The sequence below is a fragment of the Cynara cardunculus genome (assembly GCF_001531365.2).
Source record: "Cynara cardunculus var. scolymus isolate 2C chromosome LG 1, CcrdV1, whole genome shotgun sequence".
In the NCBI taxonomy this organism is placed as follows: domain Eukaryota; kingdom Viridiplantae; phylum Streptophyta; class Magnoliopsida; order Asterales; family Asteraceae; genus Cynara; species Cynara cardunculus.
The window spans coordinates 7,479,657-7,497,295 of record NC_037528.1 but is presented as its reverse complement, the minus strand read 5'-3'; the positions used below and the strand labels follow the sequence as shown (position 1 = coordinate 7,497,295).

The window sequence follows — 17,639 nt, the reverse complement described above, 5'->3', positions numbered from 1 at the left end:
AAATTTATTTTTTATGTATAAAATACTGTTTATTAATATATATTATTTAAAATTCATGATTATAAGTAAATTGTTCATAAGTATAATTTATTAAAAATTTGTATTTGAATTCGTGTAACTAACTGTAGATAAACATAATCAATACATAATAAACATTTTATTTTAAATATAAAAAAATATAAAATATAATTAGATAATATTGTATTTAAACAGAATAGTTAATTATTATCTTTATGAAGAATTATATTATTAAATAAAAAAATTAGACCTAAATTAAATTATAATAAAAAAATGGATTAAAGAAATTATATAAAAAAATAAGAACTTTTAAATAGTTAATTTGACATTAATATCAATAAGTTTTTTCCAAACAAATTATAATATCTTCAAATTTATATTTTATTTAAAAATAAAAATATTATCGTTTTCTCAAAACTACGTAAAATTATATTATAACATCGACATGGGGACAAAACAAAACAAAACACGTATGACGCGAGAGTCTCACGTACAGTTCCTATGAGAAGGGTGTGATATCAGGCCCAACGAGCGGTCCACGGAGCTGCATCCCTCCTCACCTGGTCCATGCACATCGCTCCCTCCAGTAGGTTGGCCGCCTATCCTAGATCTTTCCATTTCAAATAAGATCTCGGGCTCGATCCAGTTTAGTATCAAGGTGATTAAAATCGAGATATATCTCACTGCATTACGCGAGTACCTTTATAGTTATATTTAACTCCAATAAATTTTATATTTTATGCTTTCAATTTAAATTATATTATCATAACATTTTTTTAATTTTATGATCTTAATACGGTTTTCTGAAAATACTTAATATAAAATAATAATAATTCAATTTGATGAGATTGATTAAAATAATAATTTTCCTCTTCCTACATCAAGTTTTTGAAAACTATCCAAATTTGGAGTTTTTTCATGTTTTATTATTTTAGAGAACCTTATAGAAAATAAGCTTTATAAATAAAACCTCCATTTTCTCTATTTTGAAGAATCTGCACAAGATGCTCTTGGTATTTAGACTATCTTCAATAGCTTTGCTATAATTTTTTCCTATAATAGAATATAAAAAACCAAAATACAATGTTTAATTAAACATAGATGGGGATGTTTGGGATTGCTTATTTGAAATAACTTATGCTTTTCTACAAAAGCATTTATCAACTTATTATAAATCAAAAGGGTTTTAACTTCCTCACCAAACAAAAAATAAATTCATATCCAAAATTAACCATAGAACAATCGAAGAAAAAAATGGCTGAAGCAAACACATTATCAGTCCTGATCTGGCCTTAACCGATTGTATGTCCTTAACCAGAATCTATCAAAATCACTGTATTTGAAGGTGATCTGGCATCTTCACAAAAGTAGTTTCAGATGTCATCAATCACAAAGCTTACACAAGTAAATCATATAAAATAGCAGTAGTAAATTAGCATCAATTAACACTATATACTTATTTACAAATAAATATGCTCCATACAACATCACAGGCTCTAATAACCATTACATCATCTACTCACCTCCATGGTTAAAGCTACCAAAATAAACTAATTTACTTGACAGTAAAACAAACAACAGATCTAAGTAAGAACAATCACCCACCTCCTTTTGCTTTTGCAACTGTGCAACATTAGGAATAATAATAGTCTATTAGAAGTCTGACTTCAAAAGCTTCGCTCGTGGAAATATATCGATGTTTTCATAGGGATCCCTCTGTTCCACATGGATGTAATCCTTGGTCTTAAGAACCTGTAAAACGCTTATATTGTTAATGGAGGCAAAATGGTAACTTGTGGTGCAAGGCTCCTTGGCATGCCAAGGTTTTCCCTTTCAATTTTGCCGAGGGCCTGTATCTATGACTTGAACCCATGAACTATTCTGTCACAAATGACGTACAAAAAGGGGTAAAAAGAAATAACAAGTACCGAAATTGCAATAATGAGGTGTGAAAACTGAGTGTTGATGGATATCCACAATGCTATGGGAGTAGGCTAAAGTGCAAAACTTATTAACCTTACCAGTTGCTGTAAGGCATTGCCGGGATCTCTAATGTACAAAAAGTCCTCGCTTTGCATGGAAATCAAAAATGGTTTGCTATAGGTTATCATCTTCTGGTAGAGATTGGAGAAATGGAAAATGTTCTATTGTAATTTGTACATGTTTATTTCAAATCAAAAAACTGGTTTCAATTTTAATTCACAGTAGATGTGCATTTTCCAATAACTAGATTACATTACAACACCCTAAGACATACTTTTGGTAGGGTATCAAAACAAGGGCCAGTCATCACAGGAATGTACATGAAAACCAGCAGTTAGCCCGACTTCATTATATAGGGGTGGATAAATACAGATGTTCCGGAAGGTTCAACAACGGAAGATTGTTGAAGAACCCATCCAAAGCCTCCAGAAAGTACTGGTATAAAGTAATTTAAATCCTTGATAGTTATGATGAGCATACCAGTGTTTCAAAGAACATTCTTGATGCCTCCTTGCGTGTTTTCCCAGCTAACAGGTTGTTCACAGGAAGCAAATTCCTTCCTCTCGCTCCTTCTTTGTCAAACATAATTTGGAGGTATTTTGCAACAGCCCTGCCAAAAATTCTCACAAGTATAAGCAGAATAGCTTTATTAATCAGTACCCTAAAGAATAAGAATGTTAGGCGCTCATAAAAATTTGAGGGCTTCCAGAGTCGAGACCCATGGAAGAGAACTTTCTGCCGCTTGGCTGTTCCACAAGATAAGAGATGGTTTCAACTACCACATTAATAACGGCAAGTAATTGCGGAAAAGGGACTGTAGATGTTATGTGATCATACAGGGAATAAACCAGCTTCTTCCGCTCACACAAGAGCATGTTAGTGACAGACGCATTTCTAAGGTCAGAGTGGAATTTGAATAAGAAGACGAGGCGGCATGGTAGCCGACATTAATAAATACGTTGGGTTGCTGGAACAAGGCACAGAGAAACAAAAACTATGCTAGAATTTAACTGAATCGTGATTTCAACGAGTGAAGTATAAATTAATTGGACCGATGAGAATTCTATAAAGCGCCCACGGCTGTTTGAGAAATGTATGTAGTGCTAGGCTAAAACCTAGAAAAACAACAAAGTAGCTTAACAAAGATGCCAAGGGAACGGGATAATAGACAATAGGATAGATATGGATGATATATGGACAACAAAGAACAGGAGAGAAAAAGAAAACCTAATCGATCAGCTAGTTGGTCCGCCTGAAAACACTGGCAGACCCGAAAACGTGTGGCCTTCTGTAATCTATCAATGATTTCACGGAGAATTGCTGTATTGCCATGGTTATATAGTTCCAATTTTAATATGCTCGATTAATGAAGTAATGAACCATCTACATAAATGTAAGATTCTAAAATATGAGCTGTATATAGACTTTTATGCTACCACATATGCACCAATTATTGGTCATGTACTTCACTGGTTGTTAAGAGCATGTCCAACAGATTCTCTATAATTTCTTCAAAATGGATAAGCAAAAGTTAAAATCTCTAAAAAAATTACATTCAACTGGAACAGTCTCTATTTTGGAGATATAAACATCAATTATGTTATCACCCTTCAATTCCTCTACTAGAGATCATCAAAAGGACACCCCTTATATGGTATCAGACTAGCAGTTCATATAGAAATCCCAGTTTGTGGTTCAACAGATAAATCAGCTTGAGTTCATCGGATCCTAGTAATGACATGTTCTTACAACCACCTAAGGTCCATAATGTCTAACAGAAGAGAGAGAAATCAGGTGGAGAGAAGAAAATCATGTGGCATGCTTTGTGTCCATTGTTAAATATAATAAATAAAATATCAGGTAAGAAAAACAAGTTCTTTCACCAACAATACCACCTAATACATATGGCTAAAAATGTGAACAGAAAAATCATTTCTCATTACTTTTTTAATGGGTAAATTGCACCAAGCTTTCATTCCTATTTTGGGGAGCCAACTTTCAAAACTTCTCATTTAAGACCTGGTGTCCAAATCATGTTCCCCGAAGTATGAACAAAAGTAAAAGTGGTTCCACGTCAGTTCCCCAAATTGAGAAATTTTGAACGTTATTCTCCAAAATGAGAAGTTTCGAAAGCAGGTTCCCCAAAATGGAGATTTTGAAAGTACATTCCCAAAATAAGAACAAGGCAAAATAGGTTCCAATTTTGGTGCAATTTGTCCTTTTCTAATTAATAAGAAACTAAGGCAAAACAGGTTGACTGACTCCAGCAACTATGATATGCATGGAATTCCCAATAACAAACTTTTTTACAGGTTATGTTGTTAGAACAATCACATTTTCATGTATTATGAAATAGCTTCATCCATACCAAAAGAGAGAAAACTGCTTAAGCTGATCTGAGTACATAAAAGAGACATCCAGTCAGGAAAAAGAAATGGCATCTTGCAGAACAAGTATTGTGCCAGGAAAGACCAAAAACTAAACATGGACGGGAATATGCTAGCTTCCCGATTACAGTAAAGTAGAACTTTCCATACTATCAAGTATATGAGGGCAAAAGAAGAAAAAGAAATAGACCAACTTAATCCAGAAAAAGGATGTTGTCTTATTTTCGCCAAGCATCAAAAAATATTTATCATGATGGAAGAGGAAACCAAAACATGAAAATATACATACTTTGTACGGGAAGACCATCCGCTGTTGTCAATAACACGGGTTGCTTCTGTATCAGGCATGTAATCACCAGCTGTTTCAGCCTCCTCGTCGTCATCAGCATCATCAAAATTCAGAAAATCTGAAGAAGCGGTCACAACGGTAAGTAAATTGGAAGTAGAAATTGTGACAGTTACAATATGGTGACACACTTGAATAAACCATTTGCATGTTCTCATAAAAGAGAGTGGTGGTATTCACCCAGATACTCATGAACAAAATCCTATAAACCAACTTGTAACAACGAAGATTTGTGAAAATGATGAACACAAGTTACAAGTTTCAACCACATTTACTTCCAAACGCGAGACAGTAACTTCAAAACTAAATTCAGAATAGCTCCCCGGAAGGGTTTGCTACTCTACTTGAATCTAAAAGAAAATAGGCAGTGATCAATTCTTCTTTATGGAAAGAGGAAAAATAGAAGTGTATGTAATAGGCAACCCACTCAAAATTGCATTCTGTGTGAGCTATGAACAACAAAAAAGTGATAATTTAACTCCCACAAAGTTTAAGAACAAACTACAAGTAGATAATGTTGTAAGTTATGTTGTGTAAATACGTATATAGTTCAGGGGTTATTTCTGTCACTAGTCCATAGTTTTAGTCTAGATATATGTTTCCCTTTTATTTCTTCTTTAAAAACTCCAAGACTACATTTCCTCAAGGAATATACAGAGAGAGCATTCTCCATGATCTTCATCTTCGTTAATCTTCATCTTCGTTAATCTTCATCTAATTCAATCTATCTAATAAATGCAATACAGAGGCACGTGTTTATTCAATTTAATGCCAAGATTATTTACAAATAGGGTGAAATGAGCAATAGCGAAAAACATGGATGCAAACCTGTATCATTCCCAACTGCAGAATATGTAAACTCCTGCACATAGAAAGCAAATAAGAATTATCAATAAATCATTCTTTTTACAACTGTGAACAGAAGAATATTATCATGGAAGCTGTGTAAGCATCACATGACATGACTAGCTGGCCAACTGCTAGCCGCACCGCAGTCTCCAGCCCACCCCAACGAATTTTATACATACACTCAAGACTCTGAAATATGATTCAGTAAATAACTTACATTATCATCATCCCTGTTATTGACAGTGCTATCTTCTACACTCATTGCAGTCATTGGAAAAGTAACCTGATGACCTGGATTTTCTCGTTCGTCCAATGAAACATCTTCCAAGACTGGGTTCACTTCTTCATCGTACGCTGCAGCTGTTACAAATTCTTCACCATGTATACCATTGCAGACCAAGTTCTGTGTATTACACTCGGTATCTGGAGCTAAGGTGACATCCTCATTTACAAACTCTTCCTCATTCTTCCTGGTTTCCACGTCTTCGTCAAGGGTATCAATTTGAGGTCTTACGCCATCGGTCTCGGAAGAGAATGTAGCACAAGCATTTGCAACAAGCTCATGTTCTTCTGATATTTCTCTAACTGAAGCAACGTCAACCTTTATTTCAGAAGCTACACTATTTTCAATAGATTTGTTAGTACTTATATCCAAGCAAGGATCCATATCAACAGATTGTAGATCCATTTTTTCATCTGAACTAACACCCGGTGCATCGTTTTGCAGAGAAGCATCCATCTGACTGGTCTTATCAACCTCGCCCAGTGCTGCTGACATGCCACAAGTATCACTTAAGACCACATCAGCATGTGTCAATGATTCAACCTCAATAGGCATTACAGAAACTCCAAGATTAGCATCTGAAAAGCTTTTTGCATCGATCTCCATTGCAGTTCCCTGGCCCAAAAGTTCATGTTCTGAACTGAAGGGTTCTGCCACATCTCCGGTTGCATGCATCTGTGCTTGACTGTCATGATAATCTAAATTCGTTGTATTGTTGTCACATGTGCTGTCATCAGCCACCAAAGGAAACTCAATGGGTTGTGCTTCAGAAACATCTTCCCTGGCAACAGAATTGAAGTTATTGTCACCTCCATTTTCTTTAGGAACATCTGGCCCAACCGAGAGACCCATGTTTTCGGTCCTTCCTTCCAGTTGCATGCATATTTCATCATTCTGTGATATTGATTTTGGGTCTGGTCCACCTTCTAAAGACACGTCACAGTGGGATACTACAATGCGACTTAGATCAGACAACTGATTGTGCAAAGATGCCATTTTGATCGATACCCCTGTAAGAAAAACATTGTTAGTCCAGCAACCTACAGCAAGAGAATTATTATTTTCTAGATGAGGGGGAAGATATGACAAATGCAGAAAGAAAGTGCAAAACTTGCAAACTTAATAATCTGTCTTCAATCTGATAAAATATCAAAAGGAGATCATCAAAGGTTAATAATAGATCAAAAAGCAGAACAAGATTGATAAGGGGAACAACTCATAAATAATTGATTTCCTCCTAAAAATAAATTCTACAAATTTCCGTTGGAAAAATTGTGCAACTGGATCAAACTTTCTGAAGTCATGTATTCCAGATGCATACCTGCAGAACACCTAGTTTGATGAAGTAATTTAAAATAATAGGAAAGTTGGAAAAATATTGTTTCTAATGTCTTAAAAGAGTTCCAAACTATGACATAGCCCATAGACCTAAAAGGAAAAAAAATTGCACATGTGATTATTCATAATTCAATTCAAGAATAGTCACTCCAAGTGGTTTTAATCACTTGAGCAAGCCCTTTGACACAAAGTGTAATCCTAAGCCACAGAAAATAAATAAAAAACCCGATCCCACTACTTGAAACAAAATCAAATTCACTCAAGAACGGTATTCATGGGACATATAAATACCAAGTATATTAAGAACACAATTGATGCCATTAGAAACTAAGCATTCTGAATTTGTCCACAAACAACTCACCAGTAAATATGGCTTCACTAAAAAGTTCCTCTTCCCAGAATTGTTTTTCAATCATTGAAATTTCAGATCTAGTGCAAGGAGCTTTCTTTCTTAATCGCCGAATGTCTTCAGTGTTTGTCAATTGCTGGCGTATTGTGCTTTTTGAAAAGAAAAAAATTTATTAGTGATAACAGACAACAATTTTTTACAATCTAAAAACAAAGTCAAGAAGAAATAATTTGAGCACTCAACATGATTATTATGAAGGTATAGAGCATAGCATGGAACAATTAGGTAAGCATATCATGCAACAATTAGGTAGCTTAACAAGAGACCCTTTCAGTCCAATTTCAATTGTTTCCTCTCTGCCTTGATATATACATTGCAGATATACAAAGATATCAAGAGAATATGTGCTAAAATCATAAGGACTTTCTAGGAAACTCAGTTCTTCATGTGCTATACTCAGTGCTGCAGCAAACTCAGATTTAAAATTGAAAGACTCATACAGTAACCAGAAAATATTGGAACATACTCGCCATGCAGAACCATGTTATCATCCATGACCACCTTCCTTTTCAAAATGCCAGTTTTGGGTGCAGATCGCCGCCGTTTTGTAGATGGTACCTGAAGGGGAGGTGTGGACTTCATTTTTAATACTGAAGATCTTCTTCCAACTGCAGGAAATAGAAATTGCCATTAAGAACTAAACTAAAAGTTCAAAAGAAAAGGTGTTCAGAAAAAAAGAGAGGAGAAGAACCATATGCCTTTTCAAGCAACACAAAGGGAAAGCAACTTCACAAAGCTGAGCAGTCTCATACCTAATATCGAAGACAACAAATCATCATCATCCAGAACGGATTCTCTAGTTACATTTGTGGCAAATAAACCCGAAGATTCATCTAAATTTAGACTGTGAGCTGTCAGTGAGCTTTCAGTGAAACTGCGCTTTTTTCCCGCGAGCATATTGCTACCAGCATCACCTCCATCACCTGTTGCTATTTCTTTTTCAGCTGGTGTACTTTCTGGTACGAAGTCCTTGGGTAAATCCGAAAGCACTTGCGGTAAAGAGAGCAATTTCTCAGGCGCAGGGAAGTCAGAACTATAACTGTTGATGGTATCTACTTGAAACTCTCCTTCAATTACATTGTCCATCTGTTTGTTTGATATGTTAGATGCCACCTGAAATTCGTCATTAGGACCAGGTTTAGCAAGATGAACTTCCGGCAAGTTTCTTTCCGATGCTTCAGTTGCATGTGGTCCTTCCCCTGGAAAACAATCAGACATTTAATATTAAATTGAGAACACTGGAAACCTATGATTGATGTGTGACTTCAAGCAAAAGCTCATTTGACAAACCTTGCACCAAAATAGAATCTCCAGAAGCACTGGGATGCTCCTCCCTTCCAGATGTTTCAATTGAGAACAGAGAAGTCAAATCAGTTGGTTGAAGAGTATCAGCAAGTTTCTTATCACTAGTTTCAGAATGGTTCAAAGGAGTGGTACAGGGCCTAATACTTGGGAAGTCAGAACTTGGCATAGTGTAATGAGGAGATTGGACGGAAATCATGGAATCATTGGGATCCAGAAAAGTATGGTCTTGGGGACTAACAAGGTTGTCTTTACCAGAGGGTTCAGTATTTGGTTCCAATTCAGTGGTAAGGTGGCATGTATTCTCCTGATTACCTGCGGCATTAAGAGAAATTTAATGAATATCCAAAAAAACCTTCTGAAAGTTGGCAAGAGGTACTCAAAATAGATACATGACATAGTTCAACATGCCTTGAAGTTCTACACAGTTTTCATGGTTATCATTGACAGCCTGAACTCCAGGCTCGTCATCCCTAGCATTTTTATCAAGTAAATCTTCTGCTTTGATGGGATCATCAGACACAGCATTAACAGCATCATGCGCCTTTGCTATTGGAGAAGTGGACCTAGCTTGGTCAGCTAAAAGGGAGTCGGTAAAAGGTGTAGTACCAAGATCATCCATCAACATCTGTTCTGTTGACGCAATGTTTGGTAACGGTTCCCCATGTGGCTCGAAATGATTATGATGTTGCTCATGAGGGAGGCACTCAGCCTCCTTGCTAGAAGCATTTTCTAGGTTCTCCTTCACTGCATCTGTTAGGCTATGATTTTCTGGTTCGTGGTGATCATCACATGCAGAAGTTTCTTGAATGTTGGACAAATTCGGTTCTTCCCATAGTCCAGGAGTACATGGAGCCTGGGCATACTCAACCGGTTCATTATCTCCATCATACTCTCCTACTTGCTGGTAAAGAAAAGAAGCAGAAGACGATGTTAAATGTGAGGCCACAAATTTAAAATATAGAAGTAACATGAAAATAATTATAAGTTATTGTATGGACCTGATTTTCAATGCCACTAGCTGGCATTGCCTCAGGGACAGTCGGGGCATCTCGATCATCCTCATACTTAAGAGATGCATTAGCCTGGGCAGATGCCTGAGGATCAAAACTGAGATTGAAGGATGTATTTATGTTAGAACCTTGTAGCTTTTTTGATAATTGTAACTGACAATGCAGAATTCAAAATTATCCACTCTATAAAGACATCAGTCATGCAAGCTTCCCCACAGATGGAATAACTTGTGATACCAAAAAGAGATGGAACAACTTGTGGTACCAGAGAGAGAGAGAGAGAGGGAGAGCGTACTCTGTATTCGATGAACCAGTAGCATGTTCTGCAGTTGCAGCCTTCTCAACCAATAGTTCCTGCTTGCACCAATTTCAAATGGAGTGCTTTAGATAAACTCATGCAAATAACCACATGGTCATGCAGTAAAATTTTCTTTAATTTCAAGGGTGGCATTCTTATGTGCGTTTAATTAAGGGGTCATGTGGCATTATATCAATGTTTCTAGGAGGTATTTCAAGTGAAGTACGTTGAGTGTTTCCAAGTGGTTTTGGATTATGCCTCTGTGTGGGTTAACTATGAACCAAGCAGTATAATATGCTACAGTACAGTTGTTTGAGCACTGTGGTAAATAGAAAATATAACCTGAACTCCATTAAAGTCTAAAACTTGACTATTTGAATTTATCATGAAAATATAAACAAAGTGTGTTTAAATAAAAAACATTAAACATCCATGAACCAGGGTATGCATTTAAAATTTGAGACAAAACAAGGTGAGTTTCCATTTTTCATATAACTCAATCTACTAGTGAATAATAGTTTCTACCAGATTTCATGTAGGAGTCTTATATTCGACTTATCTAAACTAAGTTTTTAACTTAGAAGTCCTTGAGATGACCAGCACAAGCCTCAACGCCCGATTCCTAATGATTCCCTTGAGTGTGTAGCCTAAAGATAGTCATCAACACACCAGTCAAGATGGGGATTTGACATGTACAATACATGCCCTGTGTTCTTAAGTAATTACATTGCAAAACAAAGACAGGCCTGATCACATCAGCGTAATCACGATCACAATTTTCCAGCACCGAGCCGATATAGAGAAAAAATGCACCAAAAGGGTCAGGGAAATGACGCCAACTCTCCATTCTGAATGCAAACATTTAAAAAAGACAGAACCAAGCTTATAAAGTTCTGTCATTCCCTGACACCGGGAAACAAAAAAATTAACACATAAGATCCAAAGGTGAAGTCAAAAGAACTTGACCAGATAGTCCTTGAACTCCAACATGAAGGGTTCAACTTTCACGCGCAGGAACAACACACAAGAAATAGGAAGAACAAAGACCAAGGAGAAACATTCCCAGAACTGTCTTTTTAGTGATAAATCCAAATTCATGCTCCCTATATCTCAATTGCCAAAGCACTACTAGCTGATTCAACATATTACAATATTCTAAGTGGAATTTACTTATTTACCTCATCAAGGTCCAATCCAGATGCATCACCATCACCAAATCTCTCTATAAACAGAAAGCATTTATATGGATAAGAATCAGAAGAAAAAAAAATGCATGAAAAAATGTTTAGAAGATCTTTCATTAACATAAGCGATACCAACCATCAAGTCCAAATTTGGATGTAGAGTAAACAACACCCTCCATAGTATCTTGAAGTGTGATCTGGTCTTTTGAACTGATATGGTGATCAACATAATTACTGCAAAAAATTGATATCAGCATGCAAAAATCAGTCCAAATTGGCAAAAAGTACCTGCACCTTAACAAAAACAACATATTTTCTCCAAACTATTTTATAAAAAGTTCAGCACCTTCCTAGTTTTTAAATCCATTTCCTGATTTGCCAACAAAACTAATGCAGAAGAAAAGAAGGCCAACGGCTAAGGTGTGATATTGAAAACAGAAATGGCAATTTGAAAAGAAAGCAAAGTAAGTGTGATATTGTCTTAGCAGGATACAGAGGCTGCGTGTGCATATTAATGGCTCGAATATCTTCGAAGCAAAAAAAAAATATATTGACAAACTAACCCCTGATAAGTCTCATTGTCTGGCAGCTCAAAATCATCTAGATCAAAAGTCTCTGGCAAGGTGATTGAGTGATATGGAGCAGTAGATTCTTCAGGTGGCAAGTCGACCGCAGTGGAGCGAAAAGCTTGCTTTACTTTTAGCAAAGCCTCACTGCAATCGTCGAAAAGGTAATTTACCTTCCTCGAGTATATCCTAACCACGCCAAGCAAAAGATGGCTAGACAACCGGAGTGCAATAGGCATTTCAGGAAAAAGGATGGAGTCTGTCAAAAGAACCAGAAGAAATTAAGAAGTGAAGCAATTAAATTGTTAAACACAGAAGTCCAATCAGGCCTCATTTCCTGTTTTTCTTCAAGTGCATTTACTGCTACGCAATGTTCATTACTTGTCAAACGAGGCATATAGAAGAAATGATCAATTCCACAAGAAACCAAAATATTCAGAGTAATGATATACAATAAATATCAGTAGAAACTATTCTCCAGCCATTGCTAGCTGACTCCATGTCTCCCAACATCTTCTTGCCGTTATGTTAAAAAGAATAGCAAGTCATATAGCATCTACATCATTGAATCCTTTACACATATTCCATTCAGATTGGTTTGATGATCGATAAGTTGTGCTTTCAAAAAAGTTGATCATTCCCCAAATTCAATAATTTTAGTGGTCTAGAAGCTGGTCTAATGATACTGATATTGATTACCGTTAACAGTCCCCAATTGGCTCACAAGTCACAGTCCATCTCATTAATTATCTACAATGACTGGTTATAATGTTCTTCCCAAAAAAATTCTACACGGTTTGAGAATTTCAGTTAGTCATTCGGTGAGTGTAGATTAACTTGGCAAAGAAGCCTTGCTAGAGTAAGCCAACCATCATGAATAGCTATTTTATCCCGAAGAAGTGTGAATGTATTCCAGCACTAAAATTGGAAAAACCATTGTCAATATGGTTTCAGACAGTTCCTCCACAATAATCTAATTCAGACCTCAAAGTTCATTTCTTTGTTCAGTAACAAACTACAAATGCCATTTAACTATGTATGGGGGCTCTTGTAAAAAAAACTGCATGTATAGGTAGAAAACACAAGCTTAGGTGTGTTTGATAGATGAAAAACTAGGAGCAGACATTTGATAATCAATTGCAAGATTCTTAGATGTCTTCTATAAGACCTCAAACCATCAATTGCAAGTACAAGATCTATGGAAGGAAATCTCTCTGACAAAATCAATCTAGAGTGAGAAACTAGTTTAGAGAGAGAGCACTAAGGCATTATTCTCTCTGATTGTATTTTATTTCATGCCTCATCTAACGGTAGGTACACTTATTTATAATTTAGGGGTGTTCGCAATGCGCTTTAGAGACAGAGAGAGAGCACTAAGACGTTACTCTCTCTGATTGTATTTTATTTCATGCCTCATCTGATGGTAGGTACACTTATTTATAATTTAGGGGTGTTCACGATGCGCTTTAGAGTCAAACCTACAATCCAAACAGCATATGCCTCAAACAGCAATATGCGGTGTGGTGTGGTTGTACCTAAATGTGATGCGTGGAAAGCGGAAAGTGGCAATACAAAGTTTCATAGTCTCCATGCTCCATATCATACAAAATGTCAAATTCCATAAAATACAGTGTGGAAAGTGATAATACACAACATAATCAAGTTCAAATACAGAAGAAGTTCACAAACTTTTAAAACAAATCTAAAACAAACAGAAAACCAATCTAATTTAAGTTACCATGGAGTATTAGTAATTTAGTATTGAATATATAAATAATGTCAAAACAATAATATTGTAGTTGATAAAAAATATAATATATAGCTATACATAAATTAACTAATAAAAATAATAGGTGGTGTGGTGTGGTGCGGTTTGAACTCTTGCGATTTGTGTAGTTCAAAACTGCAAACCAAACCGTGAAAGTTCTAAACCGCGCACTATGGTATGATACGGGCGGCTTATGCGGTCTATGCAAGAAAATGAACACCCCTAAATTACACATTACATGTCTCAACTATAAAACTCCTAAACTAACGATAACCACCTCAACTAATCAGACATAGGGCACTATACCATTGTATACATCTAACTCTCTAAGTTTCACATGAAGACAAAGTGAAGAATCAAATATGTGAACCCATGACCGTGAGATCATAATTCAGGATCTAATTAATGAACATCATGAGATAGATCCTTCAAAGACTAGTTAACCATGCTTGATTTTGCTTCGTTCATGGTTAAGCTTTCATGAAGCCAAGTGGAATTATATATGGAGTTCAATACAACTTGTGTGATTACCATGCAGCTTACTCAAAATCAAAATATAGAATAGAGAGCTTCATACCAGAACATCAACAAACAAACAAAGAGAAGTGAGAAGTTACATCATTACATGTTACGTTATTAGTGGATACTTACATTTAACAATATACTATCACAAAGCATAATAAGTACAGCAAATGAATGAACTTTGGCATGTACAGTACGGATAGTGTTTTATCATTTAACCCGTGTGATCCTGCTTTCATCAGGGTGTGTGGCCTGCTTCAAACCAATATACATTTGGAAATATATATAATATTTATATACCGCAAAACTCACACACTCTCCTCACGTGTGGTGAGGCTTGAACCCTTGGCCTCCAGGGAAGTTGGGCTTTACCAGTAACCCAAGTACCGGTGGGCTAAAGACCCTTTAGTGCTTCAAACTAATATAGCAAGTATCATTGCTTCCACATTGCAAATATTTGTTATTTTAGCAACAATGACAACAATCAAAGACTTTCAAATTCTATATTACTGTGCATAACTTCTTGGAAATTGTTTGACAAGATAAGGCTTATTTTTGTACTGTAACTAAGCTGATAGCAGCCAGAAAAAATTGGTCACACAACAGCCAGTGATGTGTACTTTGATTACTATCCAACTTCAACTTCTATTTTGCGACAAATATCCACAATTTGTCTCCACATTGATATTCAAACTAGGTCATAGTAAATTAGTAGTCAGTATGTCTCGCTGCGGTTAGGTAGATAATGGCTCCACAATTTCCATGTGATGTGTGTCCCCATGTTTTATGAAGATTCAGTCCTTATCAAGCTTTTTAAACTTAAAAAAATAGTACAACAAATCCTGATTGCACCTGGAATATGAGAAACTTAAATGTCTCAATATGTCAAGACAATAAACTCCAGTTTAGATTTATTTCCCTGCCATTGAATTACCCACCTATAAATTGCACACTTCGGAGATCTAATACTGAGAGGTCGTTTACCAAACACTTACCCGGTAAGCATTTACATGTAAAATTCAACACTATCACTTACTTACAGGTAAAATTTTAGTTCACCAAAACGGCATCGTATGCAACAATTTACTCGGTAAACACTAACCGTGGTAAGAGTCATCGTCTTTACTTACCCGGTAAGACTTTTGGTCCTTGCCTCGCTCTTACGGGGTAAGATTCTTGGTCCTTACATATTCATCTGGTAATGTAATATGACTTGATAAGCGCTTACGCAGGTAAGCGTTTGGTAACCTGCCCCTAAGTAATTAAGTGACAGGTCTAGAAGTTGGAGCATCCTGTTATCACACGAATGACAAGATCCAGCTAGCAATAATATTTCAGGATAAAGGGTGTAACATCTTTGGAGCAGCAGTTCTTATATATCATATTAATAACTGAACATGGTCGAAAGGAAAACTCTCCATTTGAGAGGTCTTGTTACCATACTTATAAGTTTCAATGGATCCAGTGATACATTAGACGATCTCTTAGATGTTGCAATATTAATGGGTTGATTGTTTCCTTCCGGTGTCCTCCAAAAGATAAAAAAAATTACCAAAGTTGTTTCCTGTGTCTGAAAGAGTGTTGTATAAGGCTAAACCAATAAGAAAAACAGAACATCAAAAACTTAGAATTTGAAGCTACTTGGAACTCCCTCAGTCCCCAGCTAGATGAGCCTCTTTTGTCTAAATTACAAAAGGTAAATTTGGTTTGCTTAGGACCGGAGGTTGGCGTTTCTCCGGCAGTATAGGCCAAGAATGTGGCAGGGGATGAGTTCTGGGTTCCAAAAGGAAAATTCCTAAAAGCTAGTAAGACTTCTGTTAGCTTAAACCCCAAAGCCATAAAAAACTTTCCTGATTGAGTGCTAAACCACGAGACTTCTGCTTGTATACTATCTAACCAAAAAGAGTTCTCAATAAATAAGCTAAACTAAACAAATACATATGTAAACGAACAAAATTTGGAAGCTTCATGTAAATAACACCGAATCACCCTTGCTTCTAACAATACTTCTTCATGCAAGAGAATTCTACAATTCCAACAAAAAAAAATTGGGCAAAAACAAATGATTACCTACAGAGACGCCGATATCAGTATCTGCAACCTGATTTTTGCGAAGCTTCCGCTCCAAGTGTGCTGCGATCCATATTGTCCCTAAGGGACCCTTTTTCGCTAATATGAACTGCGAATAAAACATCCCTCCTTCAAGATTTCATAAAAACTTCCTCCCCCCTCTGACAAACCCTAGACTTCTCAACCACTAGAATAACTTAAAATTCCCCAAATATCACACACTCTTTCCCCTAAAAATACCAATTACTTTCCCCAGTTTCAATCAGGACCCAGGTCTGAAGTTGGATAATCCATATCATCATCGACTAAAAAAATCCCAATACCCAGTCACACCAAGATTGACCCAAATTGAAGACCCTCTTGGACGAATCACTGAAACCCCCAAAAATCCCTAGATTTAGCCAAAAAAAATCAGGTAATAGATCGAAAAAGATTCCGAAATCACGACATAGAGGTCGACCAGGGGAGTTGAGAGCAGATATGAGTGGGTTTGGAGTGAAATCAAAGGGTTTGTTGAGGTGAATTTGGAGTTGCAGATGGGGGAAGCGTGAAGCGCATTTACTTTTTGAAAGAGATTTGAATGAAACTTTTGGAGAGAGAAAGGTCAAAGAGTGGGTGTGTAAGGTGTCGGAAAGTCTTGTGTTTATTGGATATGGTAACTACTGGTGCTAAACCCGCGGCGCATGGGGACATGCCATGTTGTTTTTGCTCCTTCCGCTTCCGGCCATCTCAAATCATTTTTATTTATTTATGTGAAAATGTGATGTTTTTAATAACTTTTTAATAGCAAAAAATGGTTTTAAAGACATATGTCAAACGGTTTAGAACTTATCAATAGACTCATAATTTACAGTCTTGTAACTTAATTTGTTAAAGGAAGTGAATGATAGACTGTAAAAAGTTTTGGATTGGATATCTCATATGTATTAATTACAGCACTGGATGGTGGTATTGTGGTTTGCATTTCATTATGAACTGGGTCCCTCCGTCAAACAGGTGTCTAAAATTTCCTATTTAAGTGCCATCATATGTGCAGCACGTGAGGAGCATATATGTCTTTCAACCCTTCTTCTTCCTCCCTGCCTCGTTACTCCTTGATTCAAAAAGAGCTAGCATGGAGAAAACCCTGGAAAAAAAATGCACATATCTCAATGTCATCGGTAACACCCATAAAATCTCATAAATTTCATATTTTGGAAAATTCGGGAACTTCCTTAATTAGGCTTTTAAAAGTTGGACTTGGTGCTCAAAAATGTTTTTGGTTGATCTTAGTTTGTTTGGGTTTATGTGGTTCTGCTCAAAA

General features: G+C 36.2%; 1 protein-coding gene across 1 annotated transcript; it reads right to left on the bottom strand.

Annotated features, from left to right (window-relative positions):
- Positions 1 to 1,427: 1,427 nt before the first annotated feature.
- LOC112508868 (sister chromatid cohesion 1 protein 4) lies at positions 1,428 to 16,926 on the bottom strand. Its single transcript, XM_025113679.1, has 16 exons — positions 16,337 to 16,926; positions 11,974 to 12,235; positions 11,547 to 11,644; positions 11,405 to 11,448; positions 10,224 to 10,282; positions 9,917 to 10,025; positions 9,327 to 9,819; positions 8,904 to 9,230; positions 8,366 to 8,812; positions 8,080 to 8,221; positions 7,566 to 7,702; positions 5,801 to 6,876; positions 5,563 to 5,596; positions 4,678 to 4,795; positions 2,482 to 2,611; positions 1,428 to 1,770 (listed from the first exon to the last, which is right to left on the bottom strand). The coding sequence occupies exons 1-16, from the start codon at positions 16,458 to 16,460 to the stop codon at positions 1,672 to 1,674; spliced, it is 3,699 nt and encodes a 1,232-aa protein (XP_024969447.1). The 5' UTR covers positions 16,461 to 16,926; the 3' UTR covers positions 1,428 to 1,671.
- Positions 16,927 to 17,639: the final 713 nt, after the last annotated feature.